The sequence below is a fragment of the Leguminivora glycinivorella genome, chromosome 12, assembly GCF_023078275.1.
Source record: "Leguminivora glycinivorella isolate SPB_JAAS2020 chromosome 12, LegGlyc_1.1, whole genome shotgun sequence".
Taxonomy (NCBI): Eukaryota; Metazoa; Arthropoda; class Insecta; order Lepidoptera; family Tortricidae; genus Leguminivora; species Leguminivora glycinivorella.
Window position 1 is genome coordinate 22,172,032 of NC_062982.1, and position 23,109 is coordinate 22,195,140.

The 23,109-nt window shown below is 38.2% G+C and overlaps 2 protein-coding genes across 3 annotated transcripts in view; both read left to right on the plus strand.

The window, feature by feature from the left end:
• Positions 1–23,109, plus strand: part of LOC125232190 (prolactin-releasing peptide receptor-like) — a 147,583-nt gene that overhangs the window by 44,666 nt on the left and 79,808 nt on the right. The gene's annotated exons all lie outside the window — the stretch shown is intronic.
• On the plus strand, positions 9,955–21,339 carry LOC125232192. Its single transcript, XM_048137826.1, has 2 exons — positions 9,955–11,563; positions 21,212–21,339. Exons 1-2 carry the CDS (start codon positions 11,282–11,284, stop codon positions 21,236–21,238), a joined length of 309 nt encoding a protein of 102 aa, XP_047993783.1. The 5' UTR covers positions 9,955–11,281; the 3' UTR covers positions 21,239–21,339.

A 23,109-nucleotide genomic window follows, 5' to 3' on the forward strand; every position in this document is an offset into this window, starting at 1 on the left:
CTTCGTTGTTTTGAAAATGTGTACTGAAGTGATATCATGATTTTGTTATACGATAAGAGGCAAAAGAGCAGACAAAGTCGCCTGATGGTAAGTGATCACTGCCGTCCATGGACACCCGAAAAACCAAGGTTGGAGGTGCGTTTGCCGTCTTTAAGATGGGCGTACGCTTTTTTCTTGAATGTTTGAAGGTTGTATCGTTCCAGAAATACCGCAGGCGACAGGTCATTCTACAGTTTAACTGTGCGGAGCATTTTATCTTATGATTAAATTTTGCATTAGTCAGTTATCTAAGTGCACTGATAATTTTGACCAATAACTTTATTGCCGGCCAAAAGGCTGCAATTCTACTTATCGAAGTATTATCGATGATAAAAAGATAAGAATAACTGAAATCTAGCTGACATCATAATATTACAGACAACCCCGTTATTTGTCTACACGAAACATTTATATAAATTAATATCGGGTAGTTTTGTGGTGTTTACATCTCCGGTGACACTTTGCTGGGACGTCAGTCTTCCGCGACCACGGCCAGTGCAACCTGGCCGAAACGTTGGGAAAAAAGGTAAAATAATGTTAATTTATCGCGTTCGATCTGTATGTGACTTTAAATACCTATGTGTACAAAGCGCGAGAACTTAGTGCTAGTTATAATATTAGAATATTACGCTACGCTCGGAGCGTTCAGCGGGGCATGCACCGGGGTCGAGCGAGCGTGCGTCCACGCTATATTGCATCTACTCAGGACACTTGTATGAGCTTCAATTGTTTCCCACGTCCCGGCCCGCTGCCCGCCCAATATGAGCGTGCACTCAGACCTTAATTATGTGTTCACAAACATTTACCGACGCTGTTCAATTTTTTTATTTTATCCTTTATTTATTTTGCTTCTTAGGTTAAGCTTTTTATAATATGAATATAAAAGTAAAATACAAAAACACATACAAAACAATATAAAAAACATATAAACACATTATAAAAAACCTAACCTAGGGTGCCGCCAGCAGCGGGGCAAGGCCCTCAGAAACAAATGTCTGTGTGCTCATCACACAAAAAACCAATAATAATATGTTACAAACTTATGCATGCAATTCCTTCAACCTTTTAACTAGAACATAATTGTTTTCGTGCTACATACAGTCATATATTTTACTTGTTTGTCATTAGTAAATAAGATTCATAATATTACGGTTTTTCCTCAAATAACATAATTATTGAAGAATGTGAAAAAATAGGGCCCAAGCTGCCGGTGGTTAGGGCCGCAGAGAGAGGAACCGTCGGACTATCCGCGCTGTGTCCGAGATCACCGCCTTCTGCATCTGGCCCTTGATCCAGCCACCTAGCGAGAGTCTCTTAAGATGTTGGTCGAGACTCTTTGCTATGAGACCGTTCGTTGAACCTTACCTTATTTTATTATTATTATAAATGGGCTTACTCTTGGCTACAGACTAGCCTAAGGCAAAGACGTGGCATACGATGGAGTGAGCTCGCCCAGAAGATGCCTGTTCACCCTTGATTTGAAGCAAAGACATATGTAACTCCGTATAGACGGATAAAGTCTGAGAAAAAACGTACCTCAAAGCCCTAGAGAAAAAGATATGGTGGCCTAGATGGCGTTACTCTGTGGGGAACGCTCGGCTAGATGGCGCTAATATTAATATTTGACATTTTAACACATATCAAGCTAACAATATGGGCCAAATTGTCAAAACTGAGGTTCAAAAGTTTTAAGCTTGTGTCGAGAGATGGCAGTATATGCACTATGATTTTACACATTTTACTTTGACAGTAACTCTCTATAATACTTGATCCTCTTTGATTTGAAGGTTGCCGGGTTATTTCGCCAGGTGAGAGGTGACCGAGTAATAGATTCCAAACTCAAGCTACACATGTTTTAGAACTTTGTCTCATTTCATAAACGCGTTGTAAATTGGCAAACTTTGCAAGCCATGAATCGACGAAGTTCGTAACATGGCTGATTGTGACAGAAATAGGTGAAGTCTGGGTCTAGCCAACTCATAATCGCTTTCGCACGTATCATAGCTAAGTAGGTCTCCCCACTCTTCTGTAGTGGCACAGTATGAGAAATACTATCGTGCAGTATGGCCGCTCCTTGCTTCCCGCAGAAAGCTAAGAGGATACGGTAGCGAAAATGCTAAAATGGAAAGGAGCCCCCCTTTCAACTTGGGAATTTTAGTTAAATATACAAGTGTTATTAACTAGATTTGTCGAAAAAAAATTTTCCATTAAGAACAATTCAGTCAAAAGATATTTCAAAAAAATCTTTAAAATCGAGGTTCCGCTCTCGACTCTTTCCTCCTTCAAAACTTAATCAATAGGAACGAAATTTGAGAATCTGAATAACAATGAAATAATCAATGTCGGACCGTTTAGCTTTTTTGGTTAATTGTTACCAATCTTGAGTATCACACCTTTTTTTGCGCCACAATGAAAAAGGCCGTTTTTGGAAATTTTTGATTGGCTCTAGAGTCTTTAAAAAGCAGAATATCAAAAAAATCAAAACGGTCCGACACAGATAAAAATAATAACAATCTGTGTTGAAAAAATCATTGCTCTATCTTCAAAAATAAGGGAGGAAATAGTCGAGGGCGTTTGTATGGAGAATTGACCCCTACCGTATCGTCTTAACGCCTGTCAAGAACGCGACCAGTCTTATCCCAGTCATATAAGCATGGTAAGCGTTCGCCTACTGACTGTGTGCTACTGACTACTACTAGACTGTGCGAAGGAATGTGCTTCTTTCATAAAGATCGCCATTGTCCGAGGTGTGATAGTGGTGCGACAGAGCCAGTCTGCGTTTCGATCAACAAGTAGCGTCATCGATTGTCACTTCGGCTAGGCCGTTTGGAACGTGTGGTAACTTTGAGACCGGCTCGACATAATCATAAATCAATAACATTTTGAATGGACTCACAAAGTGAGACTTTTCGACTTAAATTAGTTTGCCTGTCTGGGCTTAACAAGTAGATGAGAGAATGATTTTTGTATTATATAGGTAGTCGTATTCTGTTACAAAGTCAAATTTTTATCTTCAGATCACAGAATTTCGGTCAGGGAGCCGATTTTTGAATCTCAGCCATTCGATTTCGTGAAATTCGTTCAATAATATCTTCACTACTAGCGATTTAAATTCTACGAACAGAATTGAAAACGAGTGGTTACCAGTAGTTTTAAAATTACTAGCCGTCATTTTTCAAAATTAGCATTACGTCGTTTTCCACAGACTTTCGAACGGCGAATTAATGCGTTTGAAATTCAAAAACCGATCCCCTGATTTACGTAAGTAAATTTTCATTTGTTTTAAAGAGCATTTTGCAGGACAGTTACTCACAGGAAAGCGATTTCATTTCATATCATGCAGTAAAACGCATTTTTTTTGTTAATTGAAACCGAAAATACCCAGCCTGTTGAAAAAGTGGATATTTCAGCTTCGAGCTTCGTGGAGCCCAGTTAAATTATCAGTTTCAGGAAACGCAGTTGAACCGGCCTAGCTAAATGCCAATCGTTGACGCTAGACGCCGATATAATTTGTGCACATAAATAATGTTAAGTATATTATATTAGTATAGCATAATATTTCTCGTGTAAGTGAATCTTATGAGAAATGTCTTTAAACCGATAAACTCAGTTTGTGTCGCGCCAATACGGGAGAGCGATAGAAATAGCTAGCTATATGCAACGAACCAGCTTTTTCCCGCGGCATCGCCCGAAACTAATTAAACTCTCAACTTAAACACTAAACTCCCATTTCACCCCTTTAAGAGGTGAATTCTTTAAAATCCTTTTCACCACACCAACTGGTAAAGGCTTTCTTTGCTATTCGAAAACAGATAGCAAAATTGCATTTTATCCACAAGGGGGCAAAGTAATTTCATACAAATTTTAACCCGATGTCTTAATCTGGCTGCTAGATTTTACCTATAAATGATGATTTTGAATCATAAATATTGAATAAATTGATGGATTTCATTTATTTTGATGTTTTATAGTCAGTACTTTGTTCGTGTTGGTGTGGTGAAAATTTTTGTGTTTCACTCGGTGGCAAAGTTTGTTTAACCTTCGTGCCTTGATACCCTCGCAACGCTCAAGATTCCACTTTTTGAACCACTCGCTACGCTCGCGGTTCAATATTGGAATCTTTCGCTTGCTCGGATATCAATATTGGCACGAGCGGTTAAACAACTACTTTGCCCCCTTGTAAAACAAATAACTATTCTTAGTGCTCTACACCTTATAAGGAACCTACATGCTAAATTAGGAATCTCTAGGGCCAGTGGTTTCGGCTGTGCGTTGATATGTCAGTCAGTCAGTTTTTTCTTTTATATATTTAGACTAGCTTTTGCCCGCGGCTTCGCTCGCGTTCCATTCGAAAATTGCGGAAAGATCCATACAAACTTCCACCTCCCATTTGAGGAAAGTGGGGGGGGGGGTTAGAAAGAGACAAAAAGTAGCCTATGTCACTCTCCATCCTTTCAACTATCTCCATTAAAGAGATCACGTCAATTCGTCGCTCCGTTTTGCCGTGGAAGACGGACAAACAAACAGACACACACACTTTCTCATTTATAATATTAGTATGGATATTAACTATAGATTATAGTAAGCGTTTATGCATTTGGCTACGTACCCGCCGGATGTTATGTGTGACTTATGAACATGTTTATGCAATGTCTGCAATATGCTCGTAATATTTGCAATGTTTAGCAAACAAAGGAGGAATGACGGGATTTAGTATATGATTGGACTTTTTAATGATGGCTAATTATAATCGAGCATAAACAAATTAAACATCATACTTTTTCATAATAAAAACTTATTACTTACTAGCTTTTGCCTACGGCTTCGCACGCGTTAGAAAGAGCCTATGTCACTCTCCAGCCCTTTAACTATCTCCGCTTAACGGCTCAGCCACGACATTGGTCTAAGCGCGACAGCGGTGAGCGGCGGCCATACATTGAAGCGAGACACAGCGATGGGACTTTTCATTCGCACGTATGGCCGCCGCTCACCGCTGTCGCGCTTAGACCAATGTCGTGGCTGGGCCGTAAGACATGACCTTGACGCTAGCGTACACTGTCTATTCGCATGGGAGAGTGAGAGCGCAATGTCACTAAAACAGGGCGGCTAGGTACGAAAAGTATGGAAAAATATTAAAATAAAATAGAAAGTTGCATTATTTGTACAATATGTTTCGTTAGTGTTTTAGATATGTATAATTTTGTTATTATTGTAATTTTAATTAAAGACAAATGAATAATTGAACGACATCTAGAACCTTTTAATGACGAACTCGAGACCAATCTTTGCAATTTTTTTCTATCGAGCCGATTTCGTTAAATCGTGTATCGAGTACGTCTATGTTCGTTGAAATATAATGAATAATAACATATAATTTACATGTTTTACTAAAACTGCTTAATAGTTTGTCTTAAAAAACTGCGCAAGTAACATCAATTTTGCGCAGTTGGGTGTTGTCAGCCCCTTAATTCGTCGCTCCGTTTTGGCGTGAAAGACGGACAAACAAACAGACACTTTCCCATTTATAATATTAATAGGTATATATAACACATACAGTTTCTGTAGTTCATTATGCTCTTCAGTTATTTGTAATTACTGACTAAAATAGCATATACGTTCATTCTTTAAAAAAAAAAAGTTATTTATTTTACAGCAGGGGGGCAAAGTTGTTGTTTAACGACACGTGCAAATATTGAAACCCGAGCAAGTGAAAGATTCCAATGTTGAATTTTGAGCGTTGCGAGGTTTCAATTTTTTTTTTTTTTAATACTACGTCGGTGGCAAACAAGCATACGGCCCGCCTGATGTAAAGCGGTCACCGTAACCTATGGACGCCTGCAACTCAAACAGTGTCACATGCGCGTTGCCACCCCATTAGAAACTTGTACACTCCCTTTTGCTGTGTTAAGTACACAGCAAAAAGGAGTGTAAAGGTTCTTAGGAGGGTTCGGGTTGCCGACGACTCAAAGGACAATAGACGGAACATGTTAGTTCCGTAAGTCCTCCCGTCATCAGCACACCGCACCCTCGCTGAGCTCTGGCAGCCTTACTCACCGACAGGAACACAACACTATGAGTAGGGTCTAGTGCTATTTGGCTGCGGTCTTCTGTAAGGCGGAGGTACTACCCCAGTTGGGCTCTGCTCTAGATTCGAGCGAGATGATATCCGCTGTGCTGTGCCCTACCACACAAAGCGGAATATCACTCGCTATGCCCTACCTCCTACCACACCAACACGAATAAAACATGAAACCAAATTAAATCCAGCAATATATTCAATACTTATGATTCACAATAATTTAAATTGTGGCGTAGGCGAGAGGCTGGCAACCTGTCACTGCAATGTCACAGTTTTGTTTTCTTTCAACCCCTTATATGCCAAGAGTGGCACTGAAGCTTTAGTAGTTTCATGTGTTCTGCCTACCCCTTTATGGGATACAGGCGTGATTGTATGTTGTATGTATGTATGTATTTATACGTAAATTCTACCAGCTAGCACAAGGCATCAAGGTAACGAGACTTGAAATAATAGGAATAATGCCGATGATTAAAAGTATAGGTGCGTTTAGTAATTGACAGGTAATTATACCCAACAATAAATTTCTGTTAACGGTAATTACATAACATGAACGTTCATAACTTTCAAGAACAGAAAAATCGTAAATCAGCCGACCGAAATACAACACGACTGAAATACGCAAAATGAATGCAATCAATCATTCCTTTCACAACTTATTGATTCAATCAGACCGCGCCACGATTTGTACTGTGCAAATAAGATCGGGTTTCGACCACGCCATTTATGGCAGAAGTCACATTTATCAGCATCGAGCTACATTTGTGTATGAGAAAATTGAGAAATCGCTCGTTAGTTTGAATATGCGTCCGCATGCTTTCAGCCTTTCCGCAAATTCTTTCAAAAAAAGCGCTGGTGGCCTAGCGGTAAGAGCGTGTGACTTTCGATCCGGAGGTCGCGGGTTCGAACCCCGGCTCGTACCAATGAGTTTTTCGGAACTTATGTGCGAAATGTTATTTGATATTTGCCAGTCGCTTTTCAGTTAAGGAAAACATCGTGAGGAAACCGGGCTAATTCCAATAAGGCCTAGTTACCCTTTGGGTTGGAAGGTCAGATGGCAGTCGCTTTCGTAAAACTAGTGCCTATGCCAAATCTTGGGATTAGTTGTCACAGTGGACCCCAGGCCCCCATGAGCCGCGGCAAATGCCGGGATAACGCAAGGAGGATGATGATGCTTTTAGCCTTTCGATGCGTGAACGTCTTTGTACTGACGAGCGATTTCTCATAGAGATATTAAGTAGCAGCTGTTTATTATCATAATTTGCCATCCATGATTTTTTGATGGGAACAGCAGCTCCCTTAAACGGCTACATACAAAAGCCAAAAGCTGCATTCCGTGACGATCTCGCTACCAAGTTACGTATCGAACTTATGGTAGCAACAAATATTTTCATTATACAGTGCGTAAACGTAATAAGGGCGATAAATGAAACCAGGCATATAATTCAATATTGTTATCATTAATTAAGAGGTGTTTTTGAGTTACTCTTAATTTTCAGCGCATAATTAATTTTTGAAAAATTTCCCAGCAGCAATGTACTGTAAACGTGGTTGCGATGACAATCAATGACAACTGTCAACGAGCGGTTAACGCGAGTGTGTTTGCATTACGTTGCGGGACGAATTATTTTATATGGATTAAAAAAATATTTCAATTTTAAGTAAAAGTTATCTTATTCCATTTTTTATGTCCTATACTCACCACCGTTAAGAGGTTCGCCCGTATTAGGTTTACACCCTGTATTATTAGTCCCTTTTCTGCTATAGAATTTACATCAATGTTTACATGAACATCAACCGACTGTGACGTTAAGCTGATTAATTAGAATTTCGACTGTCATTTTCATTGAAGTAAGGATTATACGATTAACGTAGGCGTGAGATCACAGGCTTACCTCTGTACAGTCGCCAGATATATTGGAGTTGCCAAAGCCACAGTATTAAACCAGTAATAATTCTTCAAACAAATTTTGCGCCGCGCGGTTTGTCCTTGAGTAGCGCTCGCACGCAGCGAGGTGCAGAGAGTACATGCGTATCCGGAGGATGCCGGTCGCGTCAGTACGGGCCGCGCTGCCGTGTCGCTCGGGGTCATGGGGGTGATGACCCCCCGTGGAGCCTAGGTTGGTCATACAAATAGACCACGTGACCCCCCCCCCCCTCGGGGCAAATGCATGATAGCGTAAACATCATGGATATGGAATCCTTTTCTTTGTTCAGGATTCAATATGCACCCTCGACGAAAATTTACTATTGACAGCAGAGTACAACTTGCTTTTTTGTATAATACCTATTAGATTTATATGATTTACCGTATACATAATTATTATACAAAATACATAAGTACTCATTTAACACGAGTACCTGCTTATTTTCCTACATTTTAAAAATAAATCGTCTCTTCCACATTAAACATGTTTTCGCTTATTAAAGCTGTACTTTCAGACTACTTTAACTGTCGTACTAGTTTAAAACATAATTATAGCACTGTTCATAAAAACGTAACGAAGCTGCAATGGTACTAACGATCCTAGCGCGCAGCATTTAAAAAATGGAAACATCATTAGTTTTTATTTTTAGTGCTTTATTTTCTTTTTTTAAAAAGAGAAAAAATTTGGTGTAATAAACCGGCTAAAATTAAACCATATCATACAAGGTGATTCAGCAGACGTGACAAGAATCAAGACTCGTATTCAGTAACTTGTAAGTTACATAAGCATTATGTTGTATATTAATATTATTGAGATATTTTGTTTTATTATTATAAATGGGCTTACTCTGGGCCACAGACCAGCCAAAGGCAAAGACGTGACCTACGATGGAGTGAGCTCGCCCAGAAGATGCCTGTTCATCCTTGATTTGAAGGTTACCAGGTTATATGAGGTCGGAAATATAGCCGCCAGCAAGGAATTCCACTCGATAGCAGTGCGCATAAGAAAATACGAAGCAAATCACTTCGTGCAAATTCGCGGAATATCTACCAAGTAAGGCTGGAAACCGGCCGTGCGTCTAACAGTCCGATGGATAAATGTTAGTTTATTTTTTATTAGTAAAAATGTCACAGTTTCGTTTTCTTTCAACCCCTTATTTGCCAAGAGTGGCACTGAAACTTAAGTAGTTTCATGTGCTCTGCCTACCCCTTTATGGGATACAGGCGTGATTGTATGTTTGTATGTATGTTTAAAAATATATATGTTTTAATTTATTTGCGCAAGTCATGGTCACCCTAAAATAAGAATACTTCTGATATGTTTCTTTATTTATGAAAAGTCATATCTCACGCAACAGTGAAATTTTATTACCTTCACAATCAGTGCTGTTGTCGTATAAATGAAAACTTAGTGAGTATGTACATTTATCTAGGGATACCAGACCCTATTCTCATGAATCGTCCTGTAGACTCTAGAATGATTTTAATAACTTTGAAGAATAAGGTTTTCTTACCGTACTAAGTATGTTTCAGTTTCAGTTTCATTTATTTGCTTTATCAGGTACATTACAATACATAGTTGTTATTTGTAAAGTAGGAGGTACATGATACCCTGTCAGGGCATTGCAAAAACATCCTAAATACTAAGTTTATATAAATATAAATATTATCATTATCATGCATTAAAAAGAGAAAGAAAAAAAAATTATTAAATACTAAATAACTATACATTCAAGGTTTTAGCAATAATTAAGATTTCAACTATACAATATGTCAGCAATATTTATAATTATTATAATTATGCACATTAATAAACATCAGTACAAAAATTGTCATTCATATATTCCTTAATTGAGTAATAAGCTTTATAAATAAGAAATCTCTTTAACTTTTGACTAAACATGCTCAGGGGCTCAATTCGGCATGGCGAATTTGACGTTTCACGTTGACTCTCAAATGATAGTGGATTGGATCACGGGTTGTCGAATACGTGCAGCTGTCATCTGGATTGGTACTAGGTTGGGACTAGAGCTCAGGCAATGTACCGGATAAAATTTTTGTAACATTTATTTTTGATGGAGTATTTTTTAAGTTTTGAGTATTTTAAAAGAACGGACTTCTATCTTTGAAATAAATAACATATGACATTTTTATCACCTCGTATCTCCATTTTCACTGTTACTTGAAGTAAAATGTTTTTTTGCTAATAGACGGTCGTCGTCGTGCCAGCTACACCAAAAAATATTTAAAAAAAATATTGCTTAAAAATATGTTAGTTGATTAATCTCTTTGACTCAAAACTTCGCGATACGTCCGAGCCTTTCTAACAAAAAGATAAAATATTCACAAATAACACCTATTTGTAGAAATCCTAAGCACGGCAAACGATTAAATTCCCTTTTTTGGGTCAAACTTGTAATACTGGCAATACTTTTGGTACACACTTTTGGTCTGCATTTTGCTAACGTGTCACGACTCTAGTATTGATTCTACTTTGATTTTACTCTTGTGTCAAAGTGACAGAATGAGATTGCAATTCGAATCATCATATCATTACAAAGATATCAATTGCGTAATTTTACACGAATTTAATCTCTCATGGCCTGACAATACGAACCAAGGCATGCGTTCTCCTGAATGGCACAGTATATAGACTTTTTTGTCGATGGGTATGGCCGCCATGTTTGGTTTATGACACTTAGACGGGGATTTTGTCGTACCAAAGAGTAAATTGCAAGTTTTTTTCGGCACAACTTGGTTCCTCTACTCGTCGCAAGATGGCGTTGGCATTATTAAAATAAACAAGAATGACGTGCATTTGCGTCGGTGTAGACCCATCATGAAAACGTAGATATGATAATTTTATATTTAAAAAAAGCTAACGTGACATAAATTTGACAAATGTCTAAAAGAAATATAGTATCTTCTGTGTAATATCTTCTTCCGTGCACGTGTGATTTATTGTTTAGTCAATTTAAATATCACTCTAAGTAAGAACTGTTAGACAAAACACTCGTAGCATAATTGTATATTTCAATATATCACAGCCATACATTTTTATATTCTTTCAGGTGATTCAGCTTACCCACAGAGGCAAACACTACTGATGGATGCACTGACTTTTGGATGCACCTGTAGGATCTCCAGAAGCTCGTTATACCGCTTTACAAGTTCGAGCCCGCAACTCTATAGAGCGGTGTTTTGGGCGACTAAAAATCAGTTGGTAGTGTTTGTCGTCAATGGAGAAACTGCACTACAAGCCAGCAGCGGCAGCTAAGATCGTTAAAACGTGTTGTGTGCTTGACAATATAGCTAACAAAGCGAATTGTGAACTGCCTCCGCTGAACCGACACGAAGAACAGGAGCAGCAGCAGGAGCAGAGATTAGCGGCGGAGTTTGACGCCCGTCAGCAGAATGCTGATATTTATTTGGCAATGGCTCCTGACAGGTGTTGGCTAAACAAAGAGCTGCAGCTGGGTCGCGCTGCTCGTCAAGCGCTTGTCCGGCAGTTAGCAAATTATGTAAGTAGTTATGGTAGGTCTATTTCAGTTTATAGTTAAGGTGAGCCAAAAAAGCTATATTTTAAGTTCACATCTTAACCATTAGTATAATTATCATTAATTTCATTACAGAACCCATTTTTTCCTAACTTTTGTGTCGTCATGGGAGTGTCGTAAATTAGGTTTCGGGGCTGCTGATTTCAAAATTAATGTTCAATTTGAAATCTGACATTTGACACAAATTCGTCATGGGTATTGCTATATTATATTAGTATAATCAAGAACCATTTAATACTGGACTGACATAGCCCATACAAAAAAGCGTACCCCTAAAAAAAAAGCTCAATTTTTGGTTCAAAACTAGATGGCATTGTTTTGCAACCCGGGAGTTGAAAAAAACATAATTTCACCTATATTTTTACTTGTTTTTAGGGTTCCGTAGTCAACTAGGAACCCTTATAGTTTCGCCATGTCTTTCTGTCCGTCCGTCCGTCCGTCCGCGGATAATCTTAGTAACCGTTAGCACTAGAAAGCTGAAATTTGGTACCAATATGTATATCAATCACGCCAGCAAAGTGCAAAAATAAAAATTGGAAAAAAATATTTTATTAGTTTGCCCCCCCCCTACATGTAAAGTGGGGTTTGATATTTTTTTTCATTCCAACCCTAACGTGTGATATATTGTTGGGCAGGTATTTAAAAATGAATAAGGGTTTACTAAGATCATTTTTTGATAATTGTTGAAAATATACCAATGTAATTGCACCTCCATGTTAGGTCTATTATTTGTGTTTATGACATGTGGTTTAAAAACTAACTTCCGGGGTTCGATATTCAAATATATGTGTCATTCGTGTAAATGCAATGGTGGTTTGTTGATCTAAAATAAAACTCATTATCACAATTAAAACTGTTTTCTTTATTTAATTTCATCAGGTTATGGGCCCAGCCACAGCCTGGCGCATATTCCTGTAAAATTATCTAAAGAATTCAGGAAGTATATCGTCAAATAAAATGTGTCGGCGAGAAGTATAAAAGTGAGGTATAGGACGCCATTGCTGAAAATTTTAATTTACTTGCTCGGCGTTAAGAGTAAGGAAGGAACAGCACGATGGATTTGAACTTAAATACAAATAACAGCTTGATAAAGTTGGAAGGATCCAGTAACTGGAATATATGGAAATTTCAAACAACCGTATTGTTGCGAGGTCAAAAATGGTTGGACATTGTAGAAGGAAAGACGGTAAAACCGGAAGAAACTGGCAGTGAACAGGCTGCTTGGGAGGCAAAAGATGCAAAAGCTCAGACTTTGTTGGTAACGCGCATGACGGAGAGATCCATGATGCATATATTATCATGCTCGACCTCGGCTCAAATGTGGAAGAAACTGCTTAGTGTGTATGAGCAAAAGACGGAGACGAGTATCCATATTGTACAGAACCGTTTCTTTCAATACAAATACGAAGCAGGAACTGAGATGTCAACATTTCTGTCAAAGATTCAAGAAATGCAGAATCAACTTACACAAATGGGCGAGAAAGTCTCTGATAAATTCGTTATTACGAAAATTTTAATGTCGTTGCCAGATGAATATAAACACTTTGTATCCGCTTGGGAGTCTGCCCCCGATGACAAGCAAACTATGGATAACTTAGTGGCGAGATTGTTAGTAGAAGAGGAAAGGGTAAAAGAGAAGGGCGAAGGGCGAGAGCCAACCTCGTCGTCGTCAGCTTTCGTAGCTAAGAATAAAAAGAATGCTAAGTGCATGAAGTGTGATAAATTCGGACATTATGCCAGTGAGTGCAGAAGTAATAACAACTATAACAATAGTGAAGGTCAAGGACATAATAACTATAATAAGTGTTTTTATTGTGGAAAAGGTGGACATAACAAAGCACAGTGTTGGTTTAGAAAGAACAAGGAACAGAATAAAAGTAACGCGTTTGTGGTGTCTGATTCAATAGGATCCTGCAATAAATCGCTTTTCATGGTTGACTCAGGGTGTAGCGAGCACATTTGCCGCGAACGTGGACTATTTTCGACATTTACCAGTGTAAACTATGATTGGAAAGTCGAAGTAGGTAATGGCGCGGAACTTAGTGTGCTAGGCCACGGACAGATGGCGGTTGAAGTGTTTAACGGGAGTGAATGGATTGATACAACCATAGACAATGTTTTGTTCGTTCCTGAAATGAAGTCTAATCTCATCTCTGTCAACCGAGTGACAGATAAGGGTTACTATTTGGTGACAGATGTCACGTCAAGCAAAATTTGTAAAAATAACGAAGTTTGTGCGGTCGCAAAACGAATTGGGAAGGCGTATTATTTAGAATTTCGTTTTAAAAACAATGTGGCGAGTGTTGCTAAAACATTGGAAGGTACCTTGATCGAGTGGCATGAAAAATTAGCACATCAAAACTTCGATCATGTCAGAAAAGTGCTTGAGAAAAACAACATTGATGTTAAGTCTACCTCTGTTCCCAAGTGCGAGAGCTGCCTCGAAGGCAGGATACATCGATTGCCATCTAATAAAAGCGAAAATGCGACTACCAGAACGTGCGAACTAATACACGCCGATACTTGTGGCCCGATGGAAGTTGAGTCTTTGAGCGGTTCAAAATACTTCGTCGTATTGAAGGATGACTTTTCGAACTACAGAACAGTTTATTTTGTGAAAAACAAATACGAAGTGAAGGGTTGTATTAATGATTTTCTGAATAAGGCGGAAAACATGACAGGAAACAGAGTTCGAGTGTTTCGTAGTGATACAGAGATAAACAGAGACGTGAAGGAGATGTTGTCGAGACGCGGAATAGAACATCAGACGCGGAATGAAATAACAGAGCGAAATGTCAATGCTGAACCCGAAATACGTACCCTTGTCGAGTCTGCTAGAACCATGCTGAATGCCAAGAACCTGCCAAAAGAGTTGTGGGCAGAGGCAATAGCAGCAGCAGTATTTGTACTGAATAGGACTGGTAAAAGCAAAGACAGTGAAAAATCTCCTTATGAAGTCTGGTCAGGGAAAAGTTTTGACATCCACCAGTTAAAACCCTTCGGTACTCCAGTATATACTCATATTCCAAAAGAGAAGAGGAAGAAGTGGGACCGAAAAGGGGAAAGAGGATTGATGGTTGGATATGGAGATACTGTGAAAGGCTATAGAGTATACTATCCTGATACAAAGAGTGTGGATTTGAAGCGGGACGTCGTTTTCTTGGAGAGTGTAGAATCAAAAGATGGGAGTCAGCAGGAGGTCACTTTGACCATTAAAGAAAACACAGAGAGAAAAACTGAAGAACCTTGCACTGAGCCAGAAGGGGAGTTGTCAAGTGTCAGTGAGAGAACAGCAACTTCAAGTGCAGAGGAATCAGGAAGTGAATATATCCCATCTGGTGATGAAGTTGACTTGAAAGAAATACCTCCACGAAAACCAAGTTCACGGATAAGAAAACCACCTGAATTTTACAGCTATAATTGCCAGAGTGTCCGAACTACAGAAAATGAGCCTGATACATACAAAGAGGTAGTGACCCGGCATGAGGCTGATGAATGGTTTGAAGCTATAAAGGGAGAACTGAAGACATGCGAAAATAGTGACAACTGGAAAACAGTGAGTGATCTAGGGAGTGAAATAGTGATCAGTAGTAAGGTAGGAAGTGAGTGTTTTAGAAAAGTGGTAATAAAGACGCTCCGCAGTATAAAACCAGGTTAGTTGCTAGGGGTTTTCTGAACAATGACATATTAAATTTAAATGACATTTAGGCTGTTTATAATAATTGTAACTTGATTTGTTAAAATAAAGAAAAGTGTACCAATTAGTAGTAAAACTATTGTCAAAATAAATAAGTCTAAGGGCTTTAAAGTACTTGTTAGTGTTAAAATGAAACTTACATTTGTAATGATAAAAGGAAGGTTTGTTTATTGTTTGTTAGCTGTTTCAGTGGAGAGTAGATAACAGAAGTGTGCAAATGATTTGTCATTGACAGCATTATTAAAGGATACTAAGATATGTCAAACATACTCTAGATTTGAAATTTATCTATAAATGTTAAAATGATGTTTTTAGGGGCATTTTGTAACTCAGACTGGGGTGGAGGTTTGAAAGATAGATAATCCACCACAGGCTATGTTTTAATTTTTCAAATTGCTTGATATTTTTTGAAAGAAAGAAATATCAGTCAGTGTATTTATCAACAGAATTGGAGTATGTTGTAAATGTTAAAACTAGTGTTGTAGTCAGTGAAGCTTAACACTTTAAACAGTCAGTGAAGCTTGTTGGTTGATTCATTTTACTTAATTCATTTAATTTAAAATATATAAGAACTAACCAACAACCTGCAGACATGCTATGTGATTGGATATGTAGCATGTAAGTTAGTTAATGTTGTATTTGAGAAATACTAATTAAGTTTTATCTTGTTTTAAAGTGTAATTACATTGAGAAGGGGTGTTGAAAATATACCAATGTAATTGCACCTCCATGTTAGGTCTATTATTTGTGTTTATGACATGTGGTTTAAAAACTAACTTCCGGGGTTCGATATTCAAATATATGTGTCATTCGTGTAAATGCAATGGTGGTTTGTTGATCTAAAATAAAACTCATTATCACAATTAAAACTGTTTTCTTTATTTAATTTCATCAATAATGTTAATATTTTCGGAAATAATCGCTCCTAAAGGAAAAAAATGTGCGTCCCCTCTAACTTTTGAACCATAAGTTTAAAAAATATGAAAAAAATCACAAAAGTAGAACTTTATAAGGACTTTCTAGGAAAATTATTTTGAACTTGATAGGTTCAGTAATTTTTGAGAAAAATACGGAAAACTACGGAACCCTACACTGAGCGTGGCCCGACACGCTCTTGGCCGGTTTTTCCATTTAAATCCTTCCGACATCCGATATCGGATCGGATAAAAACGGACTAAGACAATAGATACTGTATCCCATCAAAAACAAAACTTGTAAAAACACCAAGTCTTCGCAACTCAGTTTGTTCGCGCCCTTTTCATTCATTATCATTCATATCGTCCATCCCGTTCGCTCTTCCTTATGATAGGTTCAACCTCATTTTTATTTGTCGTGTCACCCGCCTTTTTGCCGACCTTCTTAAAAAATATAAGAAAATACGTCAATCTGCTAAACTAAAAGACATTCGATGTCAATGTGAAAAAATATCCGCAACGACGAATAAAGTTATAATTATTAATTAAATAAATAACGATTCGCGAGTGTACACAAGAAAGAGTGAACCAAGTAAATATTCGAAAGGGTGGCCGCCCGCTGAACTGTCGAGAAAACAACAGCAGTAAGTTCGGCACGCATCAATTACCATAATTTTATTTTTCCGTTTTATTTTATTTTATATTACAATAGTTCGTCAGGAACTACGTAATCGCTGGTCCTTCAACACAGTTCTTCTGGCGTAAAAAAGAGTTGAGATCCCTGTAATACCAAGTCGGTTAATTTATTCAGTCCCTAATACTTAAAGGACCTTCTGCCATAAATTATTACGTAGTTTACTAATAGCTATACTTTCGTATTTTGCATTTCTCATGATGCGTCGAATAGCATTCAAATGTATAAGATGAAAACTCGACTCGACGCCGCTCGATTCCGCATATGTGGAAGCCAGGCTTTATGGAAAAAGTAGGTTTTTGTGACAACTACCAATAAGATTTTGCCAGGGAGACTAGAGATAAGGAGGAAAGTCTGTCGAAGTAGAACAGTCGCAAAAATGACCGGCTGAGCCTTTATAATTGCAGTTACAAATATCTCCGCTTGGAGCGCATGTCTCGCTCAATGATCAGCGATGTGAGATGACATTAGACGTTCTTTTCTCTAGACTAATTTCGTCAGACTGAGCAAGTCAAGACGTAGTCCCGTGGTAGTGCGCTGGCTTCGTACGCAGATGTTCTCGGGTTCAATTCTGACAGCGATCTTTCTGTTTTTTTTTTATACATTTATTTTCTTTTTGTGTATTTTATTTGTGTTTATTTATTGTTTTATTCATACAAATGTTAACTTAAGCCCTTTTACATTGTTTGCCCCATCTTAGGATTCTTCAGTAATGTTGTAAGTCTTGCAAATGAAATTTAAAAAAGTTGTAACAAAACAAAAAAATATTTTTGGACATTAAAAAAATAAAATAATTCAAGAAAAATATTAGTAGAAAAAAATAATAAAGGTCTCACCAGGATTTGAACCCGGGACCCCTTGCTCCGTAGGCGGGGTCACTCACTACCGAGAAGGCAAAGAGATTGTCAAACCCTTATGCACCTGCGATTGCAGCGCCACCTATCTTTTCTTTTATATGTGCACTTCTGATACTTAAAGAGGTTGCTCCATTATTTCTATTCTTCATGGATTTTGCACATTCAAAAATCTTTAAATAATACTCAACTCGTTTCGGTCGCACTCGTACAAATATAGGATTGGTGCGAGCGAGACGGAGATTGATTGTCAACATGATATCTATCATGATATCACCGATACCTATAGGTAATTATAGTCAAATCTTTAAAGTTATAGGTACATATATGAGATACATGAGATTATTTTAACTTTTGTAAGTTTGTACGGATACTACTCAGTGGGCCAGTCCGACTCGCACTTGACCGGTTTCTTTATGTTGTCGATTTCTCCGTTGTTACATGACCGATTTCATTTTTTTTTTGATTGAATGTATATATGTATACAGATTTGAGATTAGTCCTATTTTTATCAAAACCCAGTTCTGATGATGGGATCCTGGAGAAATCAAGGCAACTCCTCGAATCTTGAAGGCATTCATGTGGTGATTTTTGTGTTTTTATAAGAACAGCATGCATATACATACGGAACAGTGACATTTGGTGCAGTGGAACTGCTGATGATGGTCAGAACGGAACTCCTCAAGTCTGAAAGACACACTCATAGTGACTTTGGTATTTTTATAAGAACAGCATGCATTTATGTTCAGAACAGTGGAACTCAGTGCAATGGAACTGATGATGATGGAAATGGATCAGAATGGAACTCCTCAAATCTGCACGGCACACTTACAATGAATTTGGTATTTATATGAGAATAGCTTTAATTTAAGTACATTCATAACAGTGACATTTGGTGCAGTGGAACTGCTGATGATGGTCATAAAGGAACTCCTCAAATCTGGACGACACACTTATAGTGACTTAATTTAGTATTATTATAAGAACAGTATGCATTTACGTTCAGAACAGTGGTCGCGTTAGAGCTCGCGGGTTCGAACCCCGGATCGCACTAATGAGGTTTTTGGAATTTATGTGCGAAATGTCATTTGATATTTGCCAGTAGCTTTTCGCTGAAGGACAGCATCGTGAGGAAACCGGGTAATCCTAATAAAGCCCTAATTACCCATCGGGTTGGAAGGTCAGATGGAAGTCGCTTTCGTTAAACTAGTGCCTACGCCAAATCTTGGGATTGATTGTCAAAGCAGACCCCAGGCTCCCAAAGACCATAACTTTAATTTATTCAGGTATACATATATTGGTTTTTGTGTTATTATAAGAACAGCATGCGTTTACGTACGGTCGACTACAAAGAGATGTATACACTTTTTCAGCTTCTTGCATCGTAATAAGGTGAGAAATGGATACATCTCTTTGTAGTCGACCGTACCGAACAGTGACATTTAGTGCAGTGGAACTGCTGATGATGATCAGAACGGAACTACTCAAATTTGAACGAGACACTTATTATGACTTTGGTTTTAGGATTCCGTACCTCAAAAAGGAAAAACCGGCCAAGAGCGTGTCGGGCCACGCTCAGTGTAGGGTTCCGTAGTTTTCCGTATTTTTCTCAAAAACTACTGGACCTATCAAGTTCAAAACAATTTTCCTAGAAAGTCTTTGTAAAGTTCTACTTTTATGATTTTTTTCATATTTTTTAAACATATGGTTCAAAAGTTAGAGGGGGGGGACGCACTTTTTTTTCCTTTAGGAGCGATTATTTCCGAAAATATTAATATTATCAAAAAACGATCTTAGTAAACCCTTATTCATTTTTAAATACCTATCCAACAATATATCACACGTTGGGATCGGAATGAAAAAAAATATCAGCCCCCACTTTACATGTAGGGGGGGTACCCTAATAAAACATTTTTTTCCATTTTTTATTTTTGCACTTTGTTGGCGTGATTGATATACATATTGGTACCAAATTTCAGCTTTCTAGTACTAACGGTTACTGAGATTATCCGCGGACGGACGGACGGACGGACGGACGGACGGACGGACGGACGGACGGACGGACGGACAGACAGACATGGCGAAACTATAAGGGTTCCTAGTTGACTACGGAACCCTAAAAACGGAACCCTCATAGGATCACTCGTGCGCCTGTCTGTCCGTCTGTCACAGCCTATTTTCTCCAAAATTACTTGAGTTTGGGGTTGGTGCAGTGGAACTGCTTATGATGATCAGAACGAAACTTCTCAAAGACGACACAAAAGGATCTTTGTTTGCTAAGCATATTGAGTTTTTAACTCAAATTTTGTCAAACTCGATTTCTTATAGGTAGTCGGATATTGGATTCATGACGAATTGAGGGAACTCCTTAAACCTTAACGGTAGGTATACGTTATATTGATGTATTCATTTGTATTTCCATCAAATAACCAGACATTGAAAGCAGTTTTAAAAAATACACATTTCTACACAACATGGAACTTGACTGTACTTAAAATAAATTATTTAATACCATGCACGAAATAAAGCATCAGATAAATATAAGGAAAACATGGATAGAAGTTATTTTTAAATACAAATTCTATTTAATTCGTCAGGTAGAAATATATAAAGTAAATGAGTTGAACGTGACGTCACTCAATTCGATTTCATATTAGCAAAACGTTAAAATTCGTTTTGACAGTTCTTAAAGGGAAGCTGATTTGACTAGGAGGCAAGTAGCCTATTCAACATTCGTAAGTACCTTTCACCAGAACTCCAAAAGCGGCGGTTTTTTAGGGTTCCGTACCAAAAAGGTACAAAAGGAACCTTTATGGTGCCGTTCCGTCCGTCTTGTGTGTCCGTCCGTCTGTCACATAACTTAATATCTCGAGAACTACTTATATTACGGCTTTTTAACCGGAGCTACAGTCCGGTCTGGGAGAAAGCGAAAGCGCAACTTGGCATGTATTAAGTGCAAAATAGCAATAGAGTGCGATGAAAAAACATTTTCCCCCTCACTAGCTCGGAAACACGTGTTTTGTCCTTTAATACCAGCGGGTAAAAACGCATTTTATCCACTAGTGGGTAAAGTAATTTGACCTTGAATAAAGTCAAATTAACTGCTTTAAAATTGATAAATGTAGGTGAATCTAGTAATAAAGATGATTTACCACCTGTGGAACTACTGGAAGCAGTGATAAACGCATTTTTTGCGTTGTAGTTTCCTCGCTATAGTGAGGGGAAAAGTTTTGTGTTACACTCGGGTGCAAATGTATTTTACTTCTCGTGTTTTAAAACACGCAAGTTTAGAGTTCTATTCTCGAACCACTCACTTCGCTCGTGGTTCAACTATAGAATCCTTTCACTTGCTCATTTTTCAATTCCACACTCGGCGTTAAAATACAACTTTGCCCCCTAGCATAACAAATAACTGTTAATTAATGTTCATTGACTATATCACCATTATTACAGGAATGCGGAGCACCTTGCTACTACTAAAATGGAGAACCCGGACCTGTTAGCGACATGGAACTGACCAGGACCGTCGTGGGCTCCTCATGTGCCACCCCCGGATACCTTTTCTGATTGTGGTGTTTACAGTACAGGGTGGCTAGCCGAATGGCACAATCGCTCACGAAACGCTCACGAAACGAAGCGCTAGTAGATATCTATCTCTATCGCGCTTGCGTATTGGCGCGACAGAGCCAGCGGCGTATCGCTTTCGTTTGGCGTCGGAGAAATGCCATTCGGCTACGGGGCCAGTAGTGTATTCATGAAAAAAAAATTGTAGGTACTTTTTTTACATTTTTAAAAAACGCACTCTGCATGGTTTTGGAGTTTCGACTTCGTGCTAGATAAAAACCCCCAGGCAAGAGCAAACAATTTTTTTTCCTAGCCTATATTTGTGACCCACTGCAAAGGCCTCTCTTTTCTTCCGCCACCCATCACGTTTTGCCGCCTGCTTCGGCTAGCCGCAGCAAAATACGTCGAGGTCATCTCGCCTCGTTTTTTTTGGTCTACCTCTGCCCCGACTAGTCGGGTGGTGTCCAGTTAGCAAACTATACACCCTGTTTCTATTTTAAATTATATGTGTTGTATTCTTTTCTTGTACAATAAAGTGTTTACTTACTTACTTTTTTGAATTCCGTTAACTTTAAGGGAAGGTTCTTTAGATTAAATACGATTAATTTCTCAAAAAAGCTAGCGTCTTGACTGTTACGTTTACCGAGTTTGAAAAAATAATAGTTATTTGTTTTACAAGGGGGCAAAGTAGTTGTTTAACTGGACGTGCCAATATTGATACCTGAGCAAGGGAAAGATTTCAATATTGAACCGCGAGCGTAGCGAGTGGTTCAAAAAGTGGAATCTTGAGCGTTGCGAGGGTATCGAGGCACGAAGGTAAAAGGAACTTTGCCACCGACTATATATATAGAGCAGCGAAGTGGTCCAATGATAGCAACCTTCCCCTATTAACTCTTTCATTAGATTTTTATAATATTAGGTAAAAGACATGGAGACAGCCAATTTTTGGCTTCACTTTTTAACGTGCTAATTCTATAGAGCCAGGTTTCTGGGCTCTCTGGTGATTCTGTGTTTTGAACACATCTTTAGAATAAAAGCTTTACCTTATGTCAAAAAAGTATTTTATTTGAATAAAGGTATTTTGAAGATACCTATTTTGCATTTTGTATTTCAAATACCTTTTTCTAAAACTATTTTGTATTTTTATTTGAAATAGGTAAAAAACCAAAGTATTTGCATTTTGTATTTAAATACATTGCTGGAGAGCATCACTTTGTTTTTCTGTCAATGAAAAGAAGAATATAGTAACTATGTATGAAGTCCATGTAGAGGCACTGCGTTTCAATATTAAGTATCAGTGTGAGATAAGATTTTTCAAAATAATAGTCACGATATTTGTTTAATTTGATAGTCACGTGTATTTAAATTGTAGTAAGTATCTACATTAGTTCAGAGTTTATTGCTGGGTGTGGCCATACTGTAGATAGAGCTCTTTCTTGTACTGTGCCCTTAGGTTCCCCCTTTGTAATAATTGCAGTGGTTCTTCAAATCATACATGCGGTAAATAATGCGGTCGTGGCACAGAATATCTACTAGCTGAAGAAGAGTTACTGTCAAAGTAAAATGTGTAATCACAGTGCCTATACTGCTATCTCTCGACACAGGCTTAAAACTTTTGAACCACAGTTTTGAAAATTTGACCCATATTCTTAGCTTGATATGAGTTAAAGTGTAAAATACTAATATTGGCGCCATCTAGCCGAGCACCCCCAAAGGTGTAAAGCCATCTAAGCCACCGTACCTTTTTCTTTATAGTTCTGAGTTTGGCCGTTTTCTTCCTATCTGTC